The sequence below is a fragment of the Tiliqua scincoides genome, chromosome 5 (genome assembly GCF_035046505.1).
Source record: "Tiliqua scincoides isolate rTilSci1 chromosome 5, rTilSci1.hap2, whole genome shotgun sequence".
Taxonomy (NCBI): Eukaryota; Metazoa; Chordata; class Lepidosauria; order Squamata; family Scincidae; genus Tiliqua; species Tiliqua scincoides.
In genome coordinates this window covers 26847634-26868694 of record NC_089825.1, presented here as the reverse complement: position 1 = coordinate 26868694, position 21061 = coordinate 26847634, and the positions used below count along the sequence as shown (strand labels likewise).

At 44.0% G+C, this 21061-nt stretch overlaps 1 protein-coding gene across 1 annotated transcript in view; it reads left to right on the top strand.

Moving 5' to 3' along the window:
- CALCR (calcitonin receptor) overlaps positions 1–21061 on the top strand; it is a 192722-nt gene that overhangs the window by 130426 nt on the left and 41235 nt on the right. The window contains exons 6-8 of the mRNA XM_066628742.1: positions 2954–3066; positions 7178–7269; positions 8618–8744. Of these exons, the coding sequence (XP_066484839.1) occupies positions 2954–3066; positions 7178–7269; positions 8618–8744 (332 nt within the window). The remainder of the gene's footprint in view (positions 1–2953; positions 3067–7177; positions 7270–8617; positions 8745–21061) is intronic.

Genomic DNA, 21061 nt, shown 5'->3' with positions numbered 1-21061 from the left:
GTATTCTATCTGTGTTCTATCAGAAGGTACAGCGAAAAAACCAGTGGGGGCAGAGTGATGGTACATCACCACGCCCACCACCTGGGGTATTGCTCCACCCACAGCATGGGGGGGTGACACGCTGGCATCCCGCATCGGGTGACGTGAACCACTGAAGCCACCACCTCCCTCGGCAACCTGTTCCACTGCTGAACCGTCCTTACCTTCAGGTTTTCCTGATTTCCAGTCGGAATCTCTTCTCTTTGTACCCGTCGGATCTAGTTATACTCTCAGAGGCAGCTGAGAAATTTGTCCCTTCTTCCATATGACAGTCCTTCAAGGATTTGAAGAGCACTATCATATCTCCTCTCAGCCTTCTCTTCTCCAGGCTGAACATACAAAGGTCCCTCAACCTTTCCTTGTAGGGCTTGTTCTCCAGCCCTCTGATCATCCTCGTTGCGTTACTCTGGACCTGCTCAAGTTTGACTGCATCTTTCTTAAAAGTGAGGTGTCCAGAATTGGACCTCACAGGTACTCCAGGTGAGGTCTAACCAATGTAGAGTAAAGCAAAACCATGACTTCTCGCAACTTGGAAGCTACGGTTCTACTAATGCAGGCTAAAATTGCATTTGCCTTTTTGTAGCCGCATCACATTGCTGACTCATGTTCATCTTGTGATGCACTGCAACTCCAAGATTTTTCTCACATGTTGTGCTGCCAAGCCAGGTATCTCCGATTCTATACCTGCGCCTTCATCATTTCAGTCCAGTATTCCATTTTGTCGACGTCACCTGTTCACTTGAACTGTTAATAGCAACTGTTTTCATTGTATGTTGCTTCTGTTATTTTTGTATTACAGGTTTTTGCTTTATGGACTTCACAATTTATTTCTTGCTTTTTAATTGGAATTGTAATCTGCATTATAAACTTTTTAAAGTGGAAATGTGGGATATAATTTTTGTAAATAAATGAATTATTGACACAGCTTTTCACTGCTGCAGGGCGATTGGAGGCATTCATGGTTGTTTAGCTTCCCTGGGAGGAATTGTCTGAAAGGGCAGGAAACAAATGTTCTCGTAAATAAATAATACAAAATTCCACATTGTTAGTCCTCAGGGGTGTTTGAATGGCTGAGAAACGCCTTAGCTGAACCAATCATTATGTTTTTCTTTTCACATGAAGAGGGTTGAGTGGAAAGTGGAACAGATTTTGTTGGTTTCCTTCTGTTTCTACTGGTCTGGTCCTATGTAATGTTGACCATTGAACTTTTTTAAAAATGGAAAGATGCACCAAAAAAGTGCATTCAAGTAGATCCACTATGTGCATAACTAAAACAGCAAATAAAGCTTTGTGACTGACAACAGATGGATCTACTACAAATATATCCTTGCAGCTGTATGTGTATGCCCATAAACATCCAAATTTGGCTTTCAGCATTAGTCCTTCATGGAAATAATCTATTGATTGAATAAAATAAAAAACACTATGTATTGCCATTCATTTATGGCAGGATTGACCAAAACCAATTCATCTCAATATCTTTATTATATCCTCTCCATCCTAAAGGGGCAGGAAAAATGTAATAAAGAAGGTGAAGATGATTCACAAATACATTACAGGAAGACTTAAGTTATATTTTTAATAAGGATCTCTTACAGTGGTTCTCAAACTTTTTAGCACTGGGACCCACTTTTTAGAATGATAGTCTGTCGGAACCCACTGGAAGTGATGTCATTAGCCTGGAAGTGCTGTCATGCCAGAAGTGACATACAGGTGCAGCCTATTTATCCACTGATTTTTTATCTGCGGATTTGTCTCAACGCGAATGGGGTGGGGGAACTGAAAGTCACACACACCTTTGCCTCCTTTGCCCTGTGCTGGTGTCTCATTAACTACAATGGGGCTTACTTCTGAGTAGAAACACATAGGGCTAGACTCTTAAAAGATCAGCATCCCATGTGAAAAAAGCCAGGCAGCTGGCAACGGGGAGGGCTAAGTGCGGAGGGGAGGGGAGGGGATTGATAAGAGCCACCTTAGTTTCCTTCCACCCGGAAGTGTGAGGCTGCAGTGTATTTGCATAACTCTATGGAATTTAGCACAATGTGTTTTTTGTTAATCACGCCGAGTCACGGAATGGAACTAACGTGGATAAATAGGCTCCACCTGTAATCAATTTAGGCCTCAAACCTAAGCCACGATCAGCCAAAGGTCCCATTACACAGCATGTTTGTGCTGTTATTTTGCATAGTTTCGAATTCAAACATCCCAGCTTGGAAGTCAAAGCAGAACACAGACTTGGATTCTTCTCCAACCACACAGCCCTCACCCCTTTCCAAAGTCCAGTCTTCCCACCAATTCAGGACAAAGCACCATGCCTCTTTTCCACTGAGAGCCTGCTCTGCCCAGCAGTTGTATACCCTGTATTTTCTGTTCTATATTTTCAATGGCAGCTGAGCTAGGTGCTACGCAACCTACCTGAAATTGGCTTGCAATCCACCTAGTGGGTCCCAACCCAAAATTTGAGAAACACTGAGCTATTATCTGTATGCAGCCAAGGGAAAAATTGGTATGTCATAACCTGTCTCACTGATAGGGTGACTGAGATTTAAATGTCACCTCAAATTGATTAGAAGTTGGGTTTAGTGTATTTTGCTTTTCATAGCGCACTGACCTCCATGGTCTTTGCCTCTTGTAATGTAACTTCCAGCTTCTGGGAGACTCTTCTGTAGTAATGCCACTGTCTGTAGTAATGGCCTATCCTTCTTCCTCCACTGTCTCAGTGCGTGATGGAATTGCCTTAGAAACTGAGCCTCAGAGAGTTTTTCAGCTGCTGTGCTCCAAACTCCTACAGTGCACCTGCAGACCTTTCATGGCACACCAATGTGCCACAGCACACTGGTTGAAAATCGCTAGTTTAGCGTATGGACTTAGACTTCTTAAACAAATTATATCTCTTACACCTTTAAATTCACAGAAATAGCTACAAAATACTGTGATGAAACGGGAACCTGGTTCCGGCACCCTGAAAGCAATCGAACATGGTCCAACTACACACGGTGCAATTCTTTCACAAATGAAAAGCATAAGGTAAGCTATTAAAACTCTCTACTAATCCTACTGTTACTTTTGGTGCAGTTGCACAGCAATGGAGAGGAAGAAAGAATGGGTCTATCATTGTATATGTAGGCCATTACTGGCAAAAGGAGCAAACAGCTAAGAATTTTTTTTAAAATAGAAACATTAAAAAATGGAGAGAGTTGGTGTAATGGTTCTGATATTGGATTGCCTTGGTCCCTGCACATGCCTGATCTTGTCTGATCTTGGAAGCTAAGCAGGGTCAGCCTGGTTAGTATTTGGATGGGAGACCTCATGGGAATATCAGGTGCTGTAGGCTCATACCATAGTCTTTCGAGACTGAAGGTTGCCAGCCAACCATTCTGATATTGGAATCAAACCTGGAAGATTCCATTTCAAATCCCTACTCAGCCATGAAGCTTCTTGGGTTACTTTGGGCAAGACTCTGTCACAGAAATACACAGGATTGCTGTGAGGAGGGCAAAAGAACCAGACACACCACCCTGAGCTCCTTGGAGGAAGGGCAATATAAAACGTAAAGCTGCGCAGTGGAGATTCTCAACCTCAAGCACACAAAAATTTAAGGGCCTGAAAAACAGCATAATTGGTGGACACAACTTGTACCAGGATCATGTACTTATAATGGAGTCTAAGATACGATTCAGCAAATATTAGGAAGGACATGCCCATAGCAGCTGGGCATCTGCTTTGAATGTGGCAAGACCCAGGTTCAATCTCTTGCATCTCTAGACAGGGCTGTGAAAGAGCTGCCTAAAACCCTGCAGGGCTACTGCCACCAATCAGGGTATAGATAATACTGGGTTAGAAGGACCAATGGATGACAAAGTGGAAGGCAACTGGATGTTGATACAAGCACTTCCACATCCCATTGATTTCAGCTGGAGAATTCTTAACGGTCTTACAGTGCAATCCTATGTACATCCCACTGTATTCAATGGAGTCTACTCCAGAAAAGTGTGCATAGGACTGCACCATAAACAACTGCTTTGGATCCCCATATGGAGAGCAAAGCAGGATAAAAATACAGCAAATAAATAAATAAACATTACCCCAGCAAACCCCCTCCCCCCAATAATGACAGAGACCATGTCTTTGGAATTTAATGGGCAACTTTATTGATGTTACTGATAATTCTGCAACAGGGCAAACTGAGGGTAAACCCAAAATCCTTCCAAAAGTGCAGGATGCTAAATGGGGGGAAACGGCTCTAGCCATCTTCGTTCCCCGGTCTCGTAGAGCGTCCACCCGACTCCAGTCATCACTCAAAGATCATTAAGCCTGCCTTTCAACTTTGCCCGAAAGTCGGGGTAAGGCAGCAGAACTGTCAGGCCTGCAGGACCCTCCCTTGCAAGACTTGGTCAGCTCAGACAAGAGGCTTGCCAATCAGCCTCCTCGAGCTGGTCAGGCATCATGGGAGCGGCCCTGGCTCACCCCTTGGTCTTGCTGCCTTAGAATGGACACAGAGAAATCCTCTGGACTACCCCCACCTTGCACTGAGCTGCCCAGGCACACGTGCACCTGAGCAGAGCTCGGTTCCCACCTTCCCCACTGTGCAGCCAATCGGCTGACAGCCATAGCCTGCTCTCAGCTGGGGGGCGGGAAAATCCCCAGCCATCGCACACAAGGCGCAATGGCTGCCTTTCTTAACTCTCTCCCGTTGCTTAACTCTGCCTGCATCATGCTTCTATATATTTTTTTAAAGAAACTCAGGGCCAACCAATGAAATTGATAGTAGATTCAGGACAAGAAAGTACAGGCCCGATCTCAGTATCCACAGGTGTTTCTTTCCTGAACACACCGTGGATACTGAAATCTGCAGACACCAGGGTCCACATGCATTCTGGAGCTAGACTGGGTGGAGAGGGGAACCTCAGTGAGACCTGGAAGTGGGTCATTTAATCCTAGCTGATGGATTGTTTATGCCAATAAAGGTGGAATGAATGAATTTAATCCTAGAAAGAGCTCTACAGTCTTGGAAACCCTACATTTTGGCTGCACAAAGGTAGGAAACATGATTTTGGCATGCTTTTTTTCTTTTTAAAGAGTTTGACATCTGGACCCTGGTATCTGCTAGCATCCATGATGAGTTAAATCCATGGATACTGCGGGTCCACTGTACGTTTTCATACTACACATAATTAATTTACAGAATTCACTGTCATAAGATTTGGTGATAACCATAAGGTTACATAGATGTCAGAGGTGATTAGACAAATTTATAGAAGATATCAGTATTACCTAAATGAAACTTTCAGGATCAGAATTTCAGGTCTGAAGGGTTGGGAGAGAGCAGAGGAAGGCAGTTGCCTTCATGACCAAATGTGAAGTTCTCAGAAGTATGTAAAAAAGGAAAGCTAGAATAAACGGTCTGATCCAGCAAGGCTCATCTCATGTTTTTAACAGTATTCCTAACCCATTTTTGTGCTTTAGAGAGCACCAATAGTCTGACAACTTCTCTTTTTACGTGTGCTGCAATTTAATCTAGCAATGGCCTTCCCTTTACACAGTAGTGTAGGAAAATCAAATTAGATTGATATAAGCTGGCTTTAATATCGCTGCAGAGCCTGTGACACTTTGCAGTAAGAAGTTATATTCTCAAAGGTATTAAAGTGAAAGTCTATACAAATTTGATCACTCCATATGGCGGTCTGCAGAGAGAGAGGCATGATACCTATTAAGTACACTGTTCCTGCGAAGAAAATCTAAACATTATTTATTCTCAATGCAGCGAACAGAAAAACCAAAATAATGTGCAGCTGAATAATATGCAACATTATTTGCACCAATTTCCGGCATCTGCAAGCAATTGTCACTCAGCAGGGGATGGGGGGGCTGGGTTTGCCTATACATCAAGACCTCTTTGTTGAAAATGCCTTTCTGCCTTCTTCTTTCCATTTCTTCAATGGTTTTTAATTATTTTGTTTTAGCAAATGCGATTGAAACATTTTTTCCCAACTCCCACATGGTTATGTAAAGTGTGACTGCAGAGCGCTAAGTGATTAAGAGTACACAAGAAATGGATTGGAGAAGATAGACCTAGGTTATTTTATGGTGTATTCAGGGCTAAGCATGATGTGATGTTTGACAGATTCAACCGGGTCTGCTACATCACATGCTTTTATATAGAAACACTTCTCCGTGGCCTCTGCTTCCTTGCCTTGCAGTCTGTCCCCTTGGGTGGTTTTCTCCTCAGTTTAGCTCTGATAAATAACTCAGCACCACAGATACCTTCCCTGAAAGTCAAGTGCTATCTGAAATAGCACACTATTGGAGAAAAAGGCTGAAATTCTAACCACACTTTCCTGAGATTAAGCCCCATTGAACAAAATGGAACTTACTTCTGAGCAGACCTGGTTAGGATTGTGCCCATAGTCGATCTACTAAGCAGGAAACGGCCACTGACTGGCCCAGAATGCCCCACATTGTTGACTAAACTGTCAACCACTCCAAGAGAAAGAGTGCTGTGATGAATCAGCACCACTGGCATTCCTGGGGGGTGGGGACAGGACAAAATGCTGAGTGTTTCGGGAACCTGAACATTGTGTAAAGCGGCTCCTCCCCTTTGCCTTCAGAGCCATTTGGAGCAGAAAGAGCAAAGGAGAAGAGACGTCCCCATACCGCACATCTACTTTTACATGCAGATGTCCTTTGATAAGTCATATAAAGATGTAAATATCTAATATATTTCTGCCTCAAAGGAGCGTCTAAGCAATATAGTTGTTGGCAACCTTCAGTCTCGAAAGACTATGGTATAAGCCTACAGCACCTGGTATTCCCAGGCGGTCTCCCATCCAAGTACTAACCAGGCCTGACCCTGCTTAGCTTCCAAGATCAAGCATGTGCAGGGCAACAGTTGCTGCTAGAAGTGCTGTCAAGTGCTGGGAATACCAGGTGCTGTAGGCTTATACCATAGTCTTTCGAGACTGAAGGTTGCCAATCAATTGAAATCAACAGACTCCCCTAACTGTGGTCACACTGTGTCCTTTGTGTTTATTGCACTGCCAAAAGGGACCTCATTTCTCCCCCCCCCCTTGTTTCTGATGACAAGCAATATATTATTTCTAGTTATCATTGCTCCATTTAGTCTTTTTTTTTATTTCAGATGGTATACATACTTTACTATATGACTATAGTAGGACATGCTTTGTCTATAGCTTCACTTTTGATCTCCTTGGGAATTTTCTTCTATTTCAAGTAAGCATTTTCTTCAAACTTTTAATTGCTTTTCTTCAATTGCCTGATTGATACATTCACAGTTATTGCTGTTAAGAATATTTATATACCGCTTTTCAACAGGAGTAATTCAGAAAGCTTGATACACAGTAAAATCAATCAATACACGATTCTGGCCATGTATGGCCACCAATTCTCCTCCTTGATCATCTGTGCAATGCAACAATACTGGTGCTGGAAAGCACTGACATAAGAGGTTAGGATTGCGCCCTCAGTTAATATAAGTATATCCATATTGTCCATATCCCAATAAGCAGTGGTTCTCAGACATTTAGCACCGGGACCCACTATTTAGAATGAGAATCTGTCAGGGCTCACCCAAAGTGATGTCATGACTGAAAGTGACATCATCAAGCAGGAAAATTTTAACAATCCTAGGCTGCACTCCTACCCACCCTTACCCAGGAGTATATCCCATTTACTACCATTGTTAAAAGAATACAACAGGTATACATAGTAGCTTGTTAAATGTACAGGTCTGTAATGTTTCCCCAAATGCAGTCACATACCATGGTAGCATCAAGTCTAATAGTTTAAAAATAAAATATTGAAATGAATGGGGATCCATCTGAAATTGGCTTGCGACCCATCTAGTGGGTCCCAACCCACCGTTTGAGAAACACTGTGATACAGGATGCTTTACTATTCTAGCTACTGAAGGCTGTTTCAATCAAACATAGAACATTATTCTCTGCATTCGCAGATCTAGTGATCTAACAGTTCAGCTATTTGTGATTAGTTCTAGCAAAATGTTGGCTCTGCGTGTGTGGAAATCTTGAAAGATAGGCCATTTTCTTGATTATTTTGGCCACAAGTAAACAGGAAATAAGTCTCTTCTTGTGGGATCCAAGGAAGAATCAAAACCATGCAGAATATGTATCCAAATCTCCCTGACATCCAGGGAAATTCCAGGTTCCTTAGCTAAATACCCATTCCTACCACATTATGTAATTGCCATTTCAATGTTCTAAAGACTACCTCCTTATAGCATAGTAATTGTGCTGTTCATAATTTGCATTCATGAAAATAAATCACGTACTTTCAAAGTACTTCTCTACCTCTCTTGTGCAAACTGAACGTATAGGGCACAGAATGTAAACTGTGAGAGCCTTATAGTGTGTTCTGGAAAGCATGCGGCTTTAAACAGGTGTGGAAACTTTTGTGAGCTCCCATGGCTTCGGTGCCAGCCATGTGTTTTCCAAATGCCTCATGCCAGATTGCATTCTTCTGAAATTGCCAGCATGTGCTTGTTATGATGTGACATAAGAATCAAAACACTCATTTACAATTTGTGGTGCATATTTTTCAGGAGTCTCAGCTGTCAAAGGATAACACTGCATAAGAATTTGTTTTTTTCTTACGTTCTTAACTCTGTGTTTACACTCACCCACCTCATTGCGGTAGTGTCTGATCGAGACCTTATAAAACAGGATCCAGTAAGTATTATGTTATTCCTTTGTTTTATTCAATGAAGGGTCTTTTCTGCCTCTCAGACTGATTTAAAATTGATTTGGGCTTCATCATGGCATGCTGGGAGTTTGAAGGCTACTACCAACTTGACCCTCAGTTATTGAGATATATTGCATGCCCCTAGGGCTGTCACTCTATGTGACTCTCCGTGTGCAGACTCACACATACATGCATATACTGATCTATTCTATTCTATTATTTCTCAACCAGTGGTACAGGTACCACTGGTGGTACTTGACGTGGTATCTAGTGGTACTCATGGGATCCCTGGACACCTGCCACCCAGCAGTGAGACCAGTGATGCAACATAACAAAGCAGTAGGAGGCTTGGCAGGCAGAGCTCCAAGCATGGTTTTTGCATGCTTAAGAAAGCTTCCTGTCCACCCTGAGCCTCCTACTGGTTTTTGTCGTGTTTGTTCTGACCTCCCAACCCAAAGTAACTGTTGATGACTTCATCACCAGTTACTTTCGGTAGTGCTTCCAATAGGTGGACCATGTGAAGTGGTACAGCAGGGGACAAATGTTGAGTGATGCTGTTTGTATTACATTACATTACATTATAATAATTTCCCATTGGCTCATTTCCATATATGATTAGCCTGAGACTATATGAAGTAAACCTTATTTCTTTGCCTTTATGCCAACAAATGTTTGCATGCCTTAATGAATTCCGGTAATGCATAGACTCATAGACTACTGACAGTGCAATCCTGAGATGGAGATGGGCCAGTGCAAGTCCCTTGCGCTGACCCAGAAGTATTGCAAACATGCCATAAAGCACAATCACACCTCCTTTAGAGTAGGCTTAGCCAGCACACGGACATGCACTGGCTCAGGAAGCAGAATCCAGACCCCATACCACCTGGATCCACTAAGTTTGCACCAGCTGAGTGTGGCCGGCATGCAGGTTGGAGAGGGTGGCGGGAGGGTGGAATGGGGGTGTTTTTGAAAGGGGGGGAGGGTGGACCACTGGGCAGAGTGGGCCCAGGAGGGGGTGGGACCATCCTGGGCAACTTAGGCCAGATTCTATGCCCCCTTCCTAGTCAGCCTGGTATTACACGAGGCTACTTGGATCTGTGCCAGTGACTTTGCAGGTGCAGATCCAAGTAATCTGACAGGGGTGGCTGGCACACAGCATGATAGATATCCCCTTACTCCAAGTTATGTGGCTGCCACCTCCTAACCTGCACTGGATACACCACAAGCCACTTGGTCTGCCTATTCCAGATCGGGTTAAGATTGGGCTGTGAGTCTGATATATAATACAGAAAACCTCTAGATTAAATCCATTAGGTGCAGCTGAATTCGATGAAAATACTTATGCTCACGCTATTGGTAAGAGCAGAGGTTCCCAAACTGGGGCGTCGCAACACCCCAGCCAGGGAAGCCCTGACTCTGACCTCTTAAGGGGCAGGGGAGGGACAAAGGCAGCGATTGGGAAGGGGCTTTTTCTATTTACAACATGCAATGCCAGCTTCCGAGGGTGTGGAAAAACAATAATAACCCACTTCCAGTCATAGTTATTTTTAGTCTTTCTGAGGCTTGGGGAACCCTGTGGAAGGCTCCGCAGGACTCCCCACGTCCCCACTCCAGAGGCCTGCGCTGCTCTTTTACCCTTGGCAGCAGCACAGTCTTCCCAGTTACAGAGTCTGGGAACCGTTGGGTTATAGAAATGTAAGTGTTCTGTTTTGGGGAACAGCTGGGGATTTTTCTAAAAGTAGTTTGCCCTTTTGCATACTGCCATATATTTCTAGTTTGATATTTGAAGATAAAGTTCTTGCATGAGCTAAAATGAATTACCCCAGACTTTTGGCACTAAGTAGTAGTCCAGGAAGCAATTATTTCTGAATATATAACATACAAGGCTTCTGGATAACAGGAGTTTAGAGAGATGACACATTCAGAAATGCCACATTGCACAGCTCTTTCTAGACTGTACCATTTCAGACGACAATTGAGGAATTAGGCGTACTCTTCAATGTCAAAAACTCTTTGGGCGCAATCCTGCCCTTGATAGGTTTGTGTAATCCTGCAGTAAGGTATGTTTGCGCCTCCTCAGGAGGAAGCCGGGCCAGCACTCAGAGAAGTGCTTGCCTGCAGAGGCTGATGGAAGCCTCCACATCGGCTTCGATGTGCTGACGCAAGGCTCTGATATATTTGCGGGAGGTGGGAGGGAGGCATTTCTGGGCAGGGGGAGGGCGGGCAGTGGGCGACCCTGGGGGCGGATGGGTGGGGAGCAGGAGACGGGGCTGGGATCCGGCAGTTATGCTGGATCCCAACCCCCGTTGCCAGGGAGAACAGAGCAGCTTCAAGCCGCTCCACTCTCCTCAGACTTGTGCCACTTCAAGAGGTGGCACAAGTTCAAGGAGACCCATAGGGGCCAGTGGCCCTTACCCAGAGGTAAGGGGAAATGTTTCCCCTTGCCTCTGGCTGAGTTGCTTATGGCCACTATCCTGTGCAGGATACTGCGTAAGCCTCTTGGCTTGCCTGTTCCAGTGCAAGATAGGATTGCACCCTTTGTCCATGTAAAGTTAGCATGTCAGATATAGCAGTGCATCTAACTACATCTGCTTTGTTGCATCTTTGCTGTTGAGAATGCAGGTTGAGATTCACCAGTGTCAGGCCAGCATAGGATTGGGCCATAAAAGAAGAAACTGGAAACTAACAGCACCTTTGAGGATACAGTCAAGCCTTTTTTTTAGAAAACAGATGTAATCGTTGTTGATCATAAGGGATGTTCCATTGTCTACCTCAATCCAGTGCTCAGCCTGTACATTTGTAAATAGAGCAAGTATTACAGAAACACCAGAACCCTCCAGCGCTCCCTCTGAAAGCCAGAACCTCGGTAGTGCTGTGTTCTTGAAACTTCTCACCTCTCAGTGAAGGGGGCACATGGTAACAATATGATAGAAATGCAAATATTTTTGAGAAATACGCACCTGTTAAAATCAGTAGTATCCCAACTCAGAAGGGTTTTCCTTTGGTGGTTGTATAAAAAAATTATGAGACCGTTTGAAAGACAAGAGAAACAGAAGAAGTGATGCCGTTTGTCACGTTGAACGGGGAAGAGGAATTCTCGTATGATGTCTGGAACAAAAGAGAAACGAACTTTCTTCTGTTACCCGAGGGAGCAGCAGAAATGAGTACAAGGAAAAAGACAGGGCTGCAGAAGCAGAAATATGTTGCCCTTTTCAGGAGGTTAACTTGAACTGTTTTAGCAGAAATTCAGCAGGTTCCTTGAAGCTTTTGTTTTGCTCCTTCATGAAACTGCCTTGTGAATGCCTCCAGGAATTTTAAAAATTTGTTTTCATCAGGAGTTAGTCTGAATCCTAGGCCCCTTGGAAAGTGAAGCAGAGAACTCCCATTAACCTCAGCCTGATCTGCGTCGTGCTTCACTGATTTAAAAACCCTTAAGCGATCTATTTTTTGCTGAACATAGCTCAAGCTGAACATCTTGAAAGTAGTTCGCTGCAATTCCTAAAGGGCACCCAAGGCCACGTCAAATGCTGAATAATTCAGGTGAAGCTTTCTGATATTGTGCTGACAGCAATCTGTCTGCAGAAGCCTACCATTCAGAGGGTGGAGATGTAGCCTGGGATATAGCCAAGTATCTATAATGGATCCCATGGGGAGGTGTGACTTGGAGCACCACCTACCACCACCATTGCCTCTGCTGCAATGCTCTGGAGCAATTAAAAAGGCCCTTCCCATGCTTCTCACGCAGTTTTCGCCAACTCCAAATTGCAGGACTTCTGGTTTTATTTCAAGGGACCGTGTGAACGAACGTGCGCCTTCATTCCAAGCTCGTTCCAAGATGATCTACATCTTGCTTGAGTGAGAAGGAAACAAAATGTGGTTCACATCTGTGGCAGGGTGTAGGGAGGCAGCGGCAGACTCTGAGCAGAGGGCACCCCAAATCTGCCACCTGCTCTGCTCCCCCATGATCTGCTGCTAACACAAGTCACTTCAGGGGGCTTCATGGTTGGAGCAGTGAGATCAGAATATATGGTGCATAAGAAGGTTACTTCATCTCAGACTAAAACAGTGGTCCACCTTGGTCAGTACTATCTGCCGCATACTAACTAGCTGTGGCTGACCAGAGTTTCAGACAGGGGTTTTTAACCACCCCTCCCTGGAGATGCCAAGGATTGAACTTGACACCTCTTTTATGCTAAAATCATGCTCTATTGCTGAGCCACAACCCCTCCCCAAATACAAGATAACTACATTTTTCCTCAGAAACATAACATTAAAAAAAAATTGTTTCAGCCTGTTTCAGTTAAAGTTAGCTGTGAATAAGTCCCATTGTAATCAATGGAACAAGTTATCAACTGGCATAAGTTAATTGAAGTACGTAACTAGTAAGTAAGGAACTGGCCAATTCTGCCTTCCACCATTATTGACACTGCAGCCGTGCTGACAGAGCACATGCTGAATCCAGTGGTGGGGGGAGCAGTCAGGAGGCCTGCTAGAGGTATTTAAAAATATTTGCCACTTACCTGTGCCTAGGCCTCCTGGTGGCCTTGGACCTGTGCCAGGTGTATAGCAGGCATAAGTCCAAGAAGAGAAAAAGGGGCAGGATGGGTTAAGGAACCTGGCGCATGCTGGTGCTTTCAGGACCCACCCCCTCCCTCCCCTCTTCCCACCTCACGACATGTCCTTGCTGCCAACTTACCTAGAGTGGTGGAGCTTCCAAGAGCCGCTGCCAAGTGTACTGCACCTCTCACTATTTGCTGCAGCAGCCCAGAGTGCACAGCACTCCATAAAGGGCCACCATGCCACCATAAAGGGCCTTGTGTTGCCAGAACGTAAGTTCCAGCAGCAAAAGTTTCAGATAGGATTGGGACCGAAGTACTGTTTTGCATTTGATTGACTGTAGCTGTTTCGGCACCCTTTTTCCTCTGTATTTTCCCCATACTTCTCTCACACTTGTATGCCTGATGAGATTTGTTTGCTGGTTTTTCACATTTTCACCCTGCCCTTCAGCTTCTCTCCAAACTCCCCAAGTAAGGAAAGGAATCCAGTAGGGATGTGCCAGAGCCACTGCGCTGAGTCACAAATCTCTGATCCCCTGACTCTAATCAACTCATGAGTCATAACGGGTGGCCATTGTGTCTTCTCTTGACGTGTAGGGTCATTTTTGACTCAAGTCCAAGTCATTATGAGAAACAAATCATGGTGCAAATCAGGTGCAGCAAAAAAAAGTACACACACAAACACAAAAACAGAGCCATAAGCACACACAAAAGCAAGTTGGGACTCGAGTCAATTTGAGTCATGACTTTTTACTGAGGGCCCAATGCTATCCAATTGTCCAGCTCTGGTGTAGCCGCACTGCAGCCCCAAGGTAAGGGAACAAATGTTCCCACACTTTAAGAAGGCTTCTGTGACTGCCTCCCCACCACCGGATGCGACACATGCCCATTGGCACAGCTGCACCAGCACTGGAAAACTGGATAGGACTGGGCCCCGAGTCACTGGCCCCAAGTCATGAGTTGGGTCTGAGTCAGTGATGTCTGTGACTTGAGTCAACACAAGTCAAGAAAAACAAATGCTTTCACTATTCAAATCAATCTATGAGTAGAGTTCCCATCCTTGGAATCCAGCTGAGCAGTTTTCAGCAAAGACAATCAGTAATGCTGCAGATAAGTTGAGCTAACCCTTATTACTTTCCCCCTACTTCTATTTTGATATTCTCATGCAGTAAAGTGAATCCTGCTGAGAACTTCGGTTCAAGAGGGGGAAAACAATCCAATGACAATCCAATGAATCCAATATAATCCTGCCAATTATATCCCTCTCTGCTCTGTTACTCAGCCTCTGATTCCAAAGCCTCTCTAAAAAGGTACAGTAATTGCACTAATTAACTACTTTTATCAGTCTTAACTGCTGAGAGGCGTTTCATTGTGTTTAACCTAAGCCTATGACCCAATACTTTAATGCAGTTATTCTTGTTCTCCCATCAGTGGATAGGTGAAACATGCACACCCCATTCTGACATCCTTTTAAAGGTGTGAAAATTCTAACTTTTTTCTTTTTTTTTGACTAAGCATGTCAGTTGTTTTAGTATTTTCTCATATAATTTGTCTTCCCCAAAGTTTATCACCTCAGCAGGTCTTTTTTTGAATGCATGCAGTATATTTATTTAAAAGATTTATATACTGCTTTTTAAATTAAAAATATCCAAGGCAGTTTGCAATAAAACTTCATCATAAAAACAGGACAAAAAGCCATAACACTGAAACAACAGAGCATCAAAAAAGCAATCTAAAGACAGGTGAGAACAGAGAAGGCAGAACAATTAATCTTTCACTAAAAGCCTTGCAGAATAATAAGGACAAGCAGTCCAATTCTACCTAAATCTGTCCTCCCGCTGATGCAGCTGCACCATTGGAGTATGCACTGCATTCTGGGGGGGGGGGAGGCCCATTTGTACCCTTGCCCAGGGGTAAGTCTCTGCCGCCCTGATAGATCTACTTGGGACTGCACCAGCACTTTTGCTGGAGCAAGGCCAAGTGGACCCAGGTAGGTGGATCAAGGCTAGGAATAGGATATTGGTGGAGCTGCTGCCACTGATATCTGATCCTTCCCACCTTTGACACACCCACTCTGTTTCTGTATCATTTACAGATTCTCCTCTGCTGGCTGTCTCTTCCACTTGTCTAATCTTATACATTTGAATTTTGTCCATTAAAGCAGTGGTTGTCAAACGCCAGGGAGTTTGAGCTCCACTGTAAGTTCTTGCGTGGGATGGGGGGAGGCAGCAACGCGATCGCCAGGTTCGCGTCACTTTGGAGGGATGAAGGGGCTTGCTGAGACTTACCACAGCCTCTCAGGAGTGCAGGAAGCCCTGCACCAGCCTCCACAGGGCTTCCCAACATGCAGAGACAGGCAAAATAATGATCACAATCCACTTCCAGTTTGTGATCACGAAAGGGAGCACAAGGGGGCAGAGGCCAGGATTCTCTGGCTGGGGCATCGCAACGCCCCAGTTTGAGAACCACTGCATTAAAGCAATGGTGGTCTACATGATGTCATCCTAACAGCAACTCTGTGAGTTAATCTTTTTTGGAGATAGACAGGGACTTGCCACCAAGGACAGGGACTTGCCACTCATCATTGCTGAGTTGAAATCTGAATCCAGAGTCGAATACTCTGTCTATTGCACTACACTAGCTATAAGCTAATGGATAAGCTACCAATTACACAACAGTTAACATAGGTTTCCCTTGATGTTTTGTGTGTGTGTGTGTGTTGTTTAAGAAAAGCAGCCATAGCAGAATGCAATCAGGAGCAGAGGAAGGCTAAGTGTGAAGGAGGCACTTCTCTTTAAAATGTAGCCAGTTATTTTTTCCTCCTGAAAAGACCCCACCAAGCCTATATCCCCTTCCCTGGAAAAAGATACAAGACCCCTTTTTTCTCTTTGGCAGGAGATTATTTTGAGAAGAAAAACAGCTAGCAGGGAAAGCGTTAAGCATCTCTCCGTCCCTCTTCCTAGCATAGAAATTTCTTAATTCACCCGCATTGCAAAGACCACTGTGATGATAGCTCTCTGTGTTGTTCCTGTGCTGTCATTTTATGAGCCATGGAATGTAGGAAGCCAGTCTGAGAGTTGGAAACTTAGATGTGTTTTGAGGAATCCTTAATTCCTTTATTAAGTTCAACCACTGTCAAAGATCAGCACAGTTAATAATGGCCCAGTCCAGTTGTAGCTCTGAGAAGCCATGTGGGGGCATGTCTCCCAAGGCAGGAGATATGGCAGATGCCAGAGCCACTGTGATCTGCCCCCATTCCAGCTCCTCTACTGGCAGAACCCTGCCAGTGGACTGTCTGCTTGGTGCTGCTGACAGTGTAAGGCTGACCTTTGGTCTGGCAGCAGTGCTCCGCAGACCGGCAGAGTGCTGCCATGACATTATACTGGCATACCACATCAATAGGATTGGCCTGTTAAATAATGAAGAGACCAACATGGCCCGTATTAGCTATGTTTGGATTGAACAACTTTCCAAGTAATTATGATCTCTCCATTAATGAATTCCCCTTCCATTAGAATTGCATGATTAGAGAACCTTATTAAAGTGAGGGCGCAATCCTAACCCCTGGACTGAGGCAGTGGTCGGGGTGGGGGCATGGGGAGGGCGGGGAGGAGGCATTTCAGGGTGCGTGGAGGGCGTTCCTGGGGGCGGGCAGGTGGGGAGCAGGAGACGGGGCCAGGATCCAGGAGTTATGCCAGATCTCAACCCCTGTTCCCTGGTGGTACAGAGCAGCCTCTGGCTGTTCCATTCTACTCGGATCTGCACCACCTCCTGAGGTGGCGCAGATCCAAGTAGACCCACTGGGGCCAGTGCAGTGTGACATGGGGTAAGGGAAAGGTTTCCCCTTGCCTCAGCTTGCGCCAGTTCTGGCCCCAAACTTGTACTGGATGCAGCGTAGGCCCAGTGGCCTGCCTGCTCCAGCACAAGTTAAGATTGCGCTGTTAGTCTTCTAGAACCTTGTCCAGCTTTAAAAGAAGCAGAGATCACACTTTTTTGTGTGCAGAGTGAGTCTCCTGAAGAAAATAACTATTGTCTGGAGTGTAGTGACTGTTAAATAGATTCTGACAGTAATCCAATTCCTCCATCCGGTATTGACATCTTTACTTATTTTCCTTTTGATCCGCCTTGGGTGCTCTTAATTGCTCACTGTGATGTGCTTCTTGGAAGTTACACAACTATGGCATAGGCTACAAGAATGTCAAGTTGACAATACTGTAATGAATCCCTCACTAACTTTAGCATTGTGCTACCTGGTTGGCTTTCTTTAGAGGCAAACACGCTGGAAACTTGCTGTTTTTGTGGTTCAGTATTTGCTTTATTTTCAAATGTACTAGTACTAGTACATGTACATAAATGTACTAGTGGGGCATATGAGGAGGCAAATAGAAGAAGGCATAACTACAAAGCAGCTGATGTACTACCCCTTATCACCTTGCTGTGGGCTTCCCAGAGACACCAGGTTGATCACCAAGGGGAAACAGAATGGACTAGATGTGCCTTTGGCCTGATCCAGCAGGGCTTTTCCTATGATGTGATTAATTTTAAAAAGTGGCAGAATAAACATGGGAAAAGGTTTCCTGGGTTTTTACATCACTCTGCTATTTTCAGAATTGTTATAATAGCACATGCATGGTAGTTGTTAACAGAAGTTGCACATTTTTTTGCTCACACTAAAATATACTCATTGTATTCAAGTAGAAATTCAAGTAGAAAGTACATCACTGATTCACTCTGGTCTATGAATCTCTAGTGAGCAGCAAAAGGGGGGGGTCAATCTTAAAAGAAAGCCATAGGTAAATGATTGCTTGTTGTACATTATGGCAAACCTTCATTTAAAACTTTATATTCAATAACGGTTATGGGCCAGAAAAAGTAGAGTTTTGTTACATTAATCTGTACTTTCTTTTGTTCATGTGTAATGTGGAAGTTCTAACATTTTGGTGATTTGTGGTAATTTTACTAATAGCTAGGAAAATGTCTGCCATTGTGGGGTGTATATGTTTATTTGCTTCTGTGTGTGTTAGTGCACATGGCACATGGGGAGTGTAATACAGTCCTAGGGTGAAATATATCTCACAGCCCAATCCTAACCACTGTCTAGCACCAATGCAGCTGTACCAGTGGGGTACAAGCTGAGTTCTATAGTAGGAGGCAGTCATGGAGGCCTCCTCAAGGTAAGGGAACGTTTTACATCAGGGCTGCATTGTGGCTGCACCGGTGCTGGAAAGCTGGTTAGTATTGGGCTGTTAGTGAGGTGCAGCTTGTCATCTGCCGCCCAGAAGCAAGACCAGGAACATGACACGGTAGAAGCCTCGGCTCAGCGGACAGGGCTCCAAACCATGTTTTTCTGCACTCAGAAAAGCTCTCCTGTCCATCCTGGTGAACTTCTTACTGGTGTTTGTTCCATCATATCTGGCCTCCCAACCCAGAAGTAATTGCCGATGATGTCATCGCCAGTTACTTCTGATGGTACTTCAGATACGTAGGTGGACCATGTGAAGTGGTACAGCAGAGGACAAACATTGAGAAACACTTGTTTAAATCAGTATTTTTTCCATGTATTAGTTATAGATTCCGAATAAAAGTACATATGAATTGGTTCATGGGTCTATAGAATTATAAATATTTATAATTCCAGTATGGACTACCAGACAGCTGCAAAGATCAGGTAGTTATTAGGCATAAAATGGGAGTCACCCAGGTGGATCAGTTGGATAACATGATGGCTTTCCAAATCCCTTGCCCCCCCTCCCCAATGCCAAGCTACAATATAGATCCAAGAATTATTTTCTTTCATGATGACTGTTGATGAATGTTTTCCCCACAATTCTTTCTTTAGGAAGAAAACCAGCCACTTATAAGTTTTTCTATTGCTGTTTTTTAAATAGTTGTTTCTACAATGTTTCCCTGTATGCTGACTTCCCCCCTACTCACATTGACTGTACCTGCATGTAATATGTGCACAGTCCTCTTCATCATGTCTATATGATTCTACAATGCGTGCAGTGCTTTCGGTTGCAATGCTCACACTTTGCATCACAAATTTTTGTGGTTACGGAAATAGGCTTGTATTGATTTGGAATTTGATCAATAAAGCTTCCTTGAGGCATTAATCACTCTCCCTTTATGAAATGAGATTTCTTTAAAAGCAAAGCCTAATTTAAATTTTTTTGCAGCAGTGCCGTTTTTGGAAATGTGGACTCTTTTCTTTTTAGTGTTAAGAGATAAAGCAGAAAATATTTGAACCTTCATTCTCTTCATTGAAATATTTGGTCCGTTGCCATTGTTTCTTAAATAATTAGTCCACTGCCATTACTGAATAATTTAATCAGAATGATTGTGGTTCTTATAGCTCATTCCTGATAACTTGACCATAGGAGCCTAATGTGTTGGTCTTGTAATTCAAAAATTATCAACAACCACAATTATATAAACGACACAAGCTGTTTTCCTTTTGTTCCTTGCAGAATCTCTCTCAATTTGTTTGGGGGGGGGGAGAGGCGGGATTCTTTTTCTTGCTCTTTAATTCTAATATTGCCTGATTTTAATTTCATTTGTTTTTCATGTATTTTTCCCCCCCAAATATTCTTGCCTCTGGTCTTCATGTTTACCAAATGTATATCCTGTCTTTTATCATGGAATTCACACTGGGGTTCTTAGGCAGTTCCCCATTCATGTGCTGACCAGACTGAGATCACTTTATTTTCAGCAAGATAGCTACAGCATGTATGCTTTCAGGTGATGCCCTGGGATGTCAGGTCTTCATATTTACTCCCAGTCGGCCATCACTTTTATATGCTGTCCCTATTAAAAGTGAGAATACAAAGAAGATTGGACATAATTGTTCTTATGGTATGCAGGAAAAAATCAGGTGGCTGCCATTCAGTTATTTGAGGCTAAACAGAGGAAACACTTGACCTAAGAGTAAATGCACTGCTGAATGCAGACAAAGCCATTAAAAACTCAAAATGCCACTTCATCTATACTTTCAAAGCAAAACCCCCCACATGAATGGCGTTTTCAGTGACTCAGAGCTAATCTATTATCCTGTGAATATCAAACAACTGTATTTGAAAATGTTCTTGTTGTGACAGCATCTGTCAAGAGGTAGAAAATTTAAGTCAACCCAGGAAGGATTTTTTCTCCCCTTTCATCTGTTGGCCTCTTTTCAGTGGAGAAGGTTAATATCCTATCATAGGACTCTCTTTCGCTTTGCCCCAGTCCTTGCTACGAAAATGTCTTTTGCATGCATATCTCTGCATGCATGAGAAAGTGATGAAAATTTCAGACTCAGTACAGTGAATGTAATGCTACATTATTCTCCTCTTACAATTCAATTCATGGTAACTCCCTGTGCAGTGATGCAGTGGCACTAACATGGCATCCACTACATCCAGTGGGGAGTTTGGCCTCCAAAGACCTCCTTCGTCAAGGGAACATCCCTTGCCCTGGGGTATGCCCTTTCCATTGCCCTTGCCCTTGCCATTCCTGATCCACCCTCCTCCCAGCTCCATCACCCCCCCCTTTCCACTCACTGATGCTCTATTCCACCCATCCCCCCTCCTCTCTCCCACTGAATCTTGCATGGGTCAGCAGGCACTTCTGGTGGCAGCTGGTCCACTTTTTGTGAAAGCTAGACAGCACCAAGAGCCACTAGAATTCTGTCAGCAGTGTGGCCAGGGGCTATGGCACCTGGGACAGTGACTTTGACATTGTGATGTCACTTCCAGGTTCTCCCGGAGGAGGTG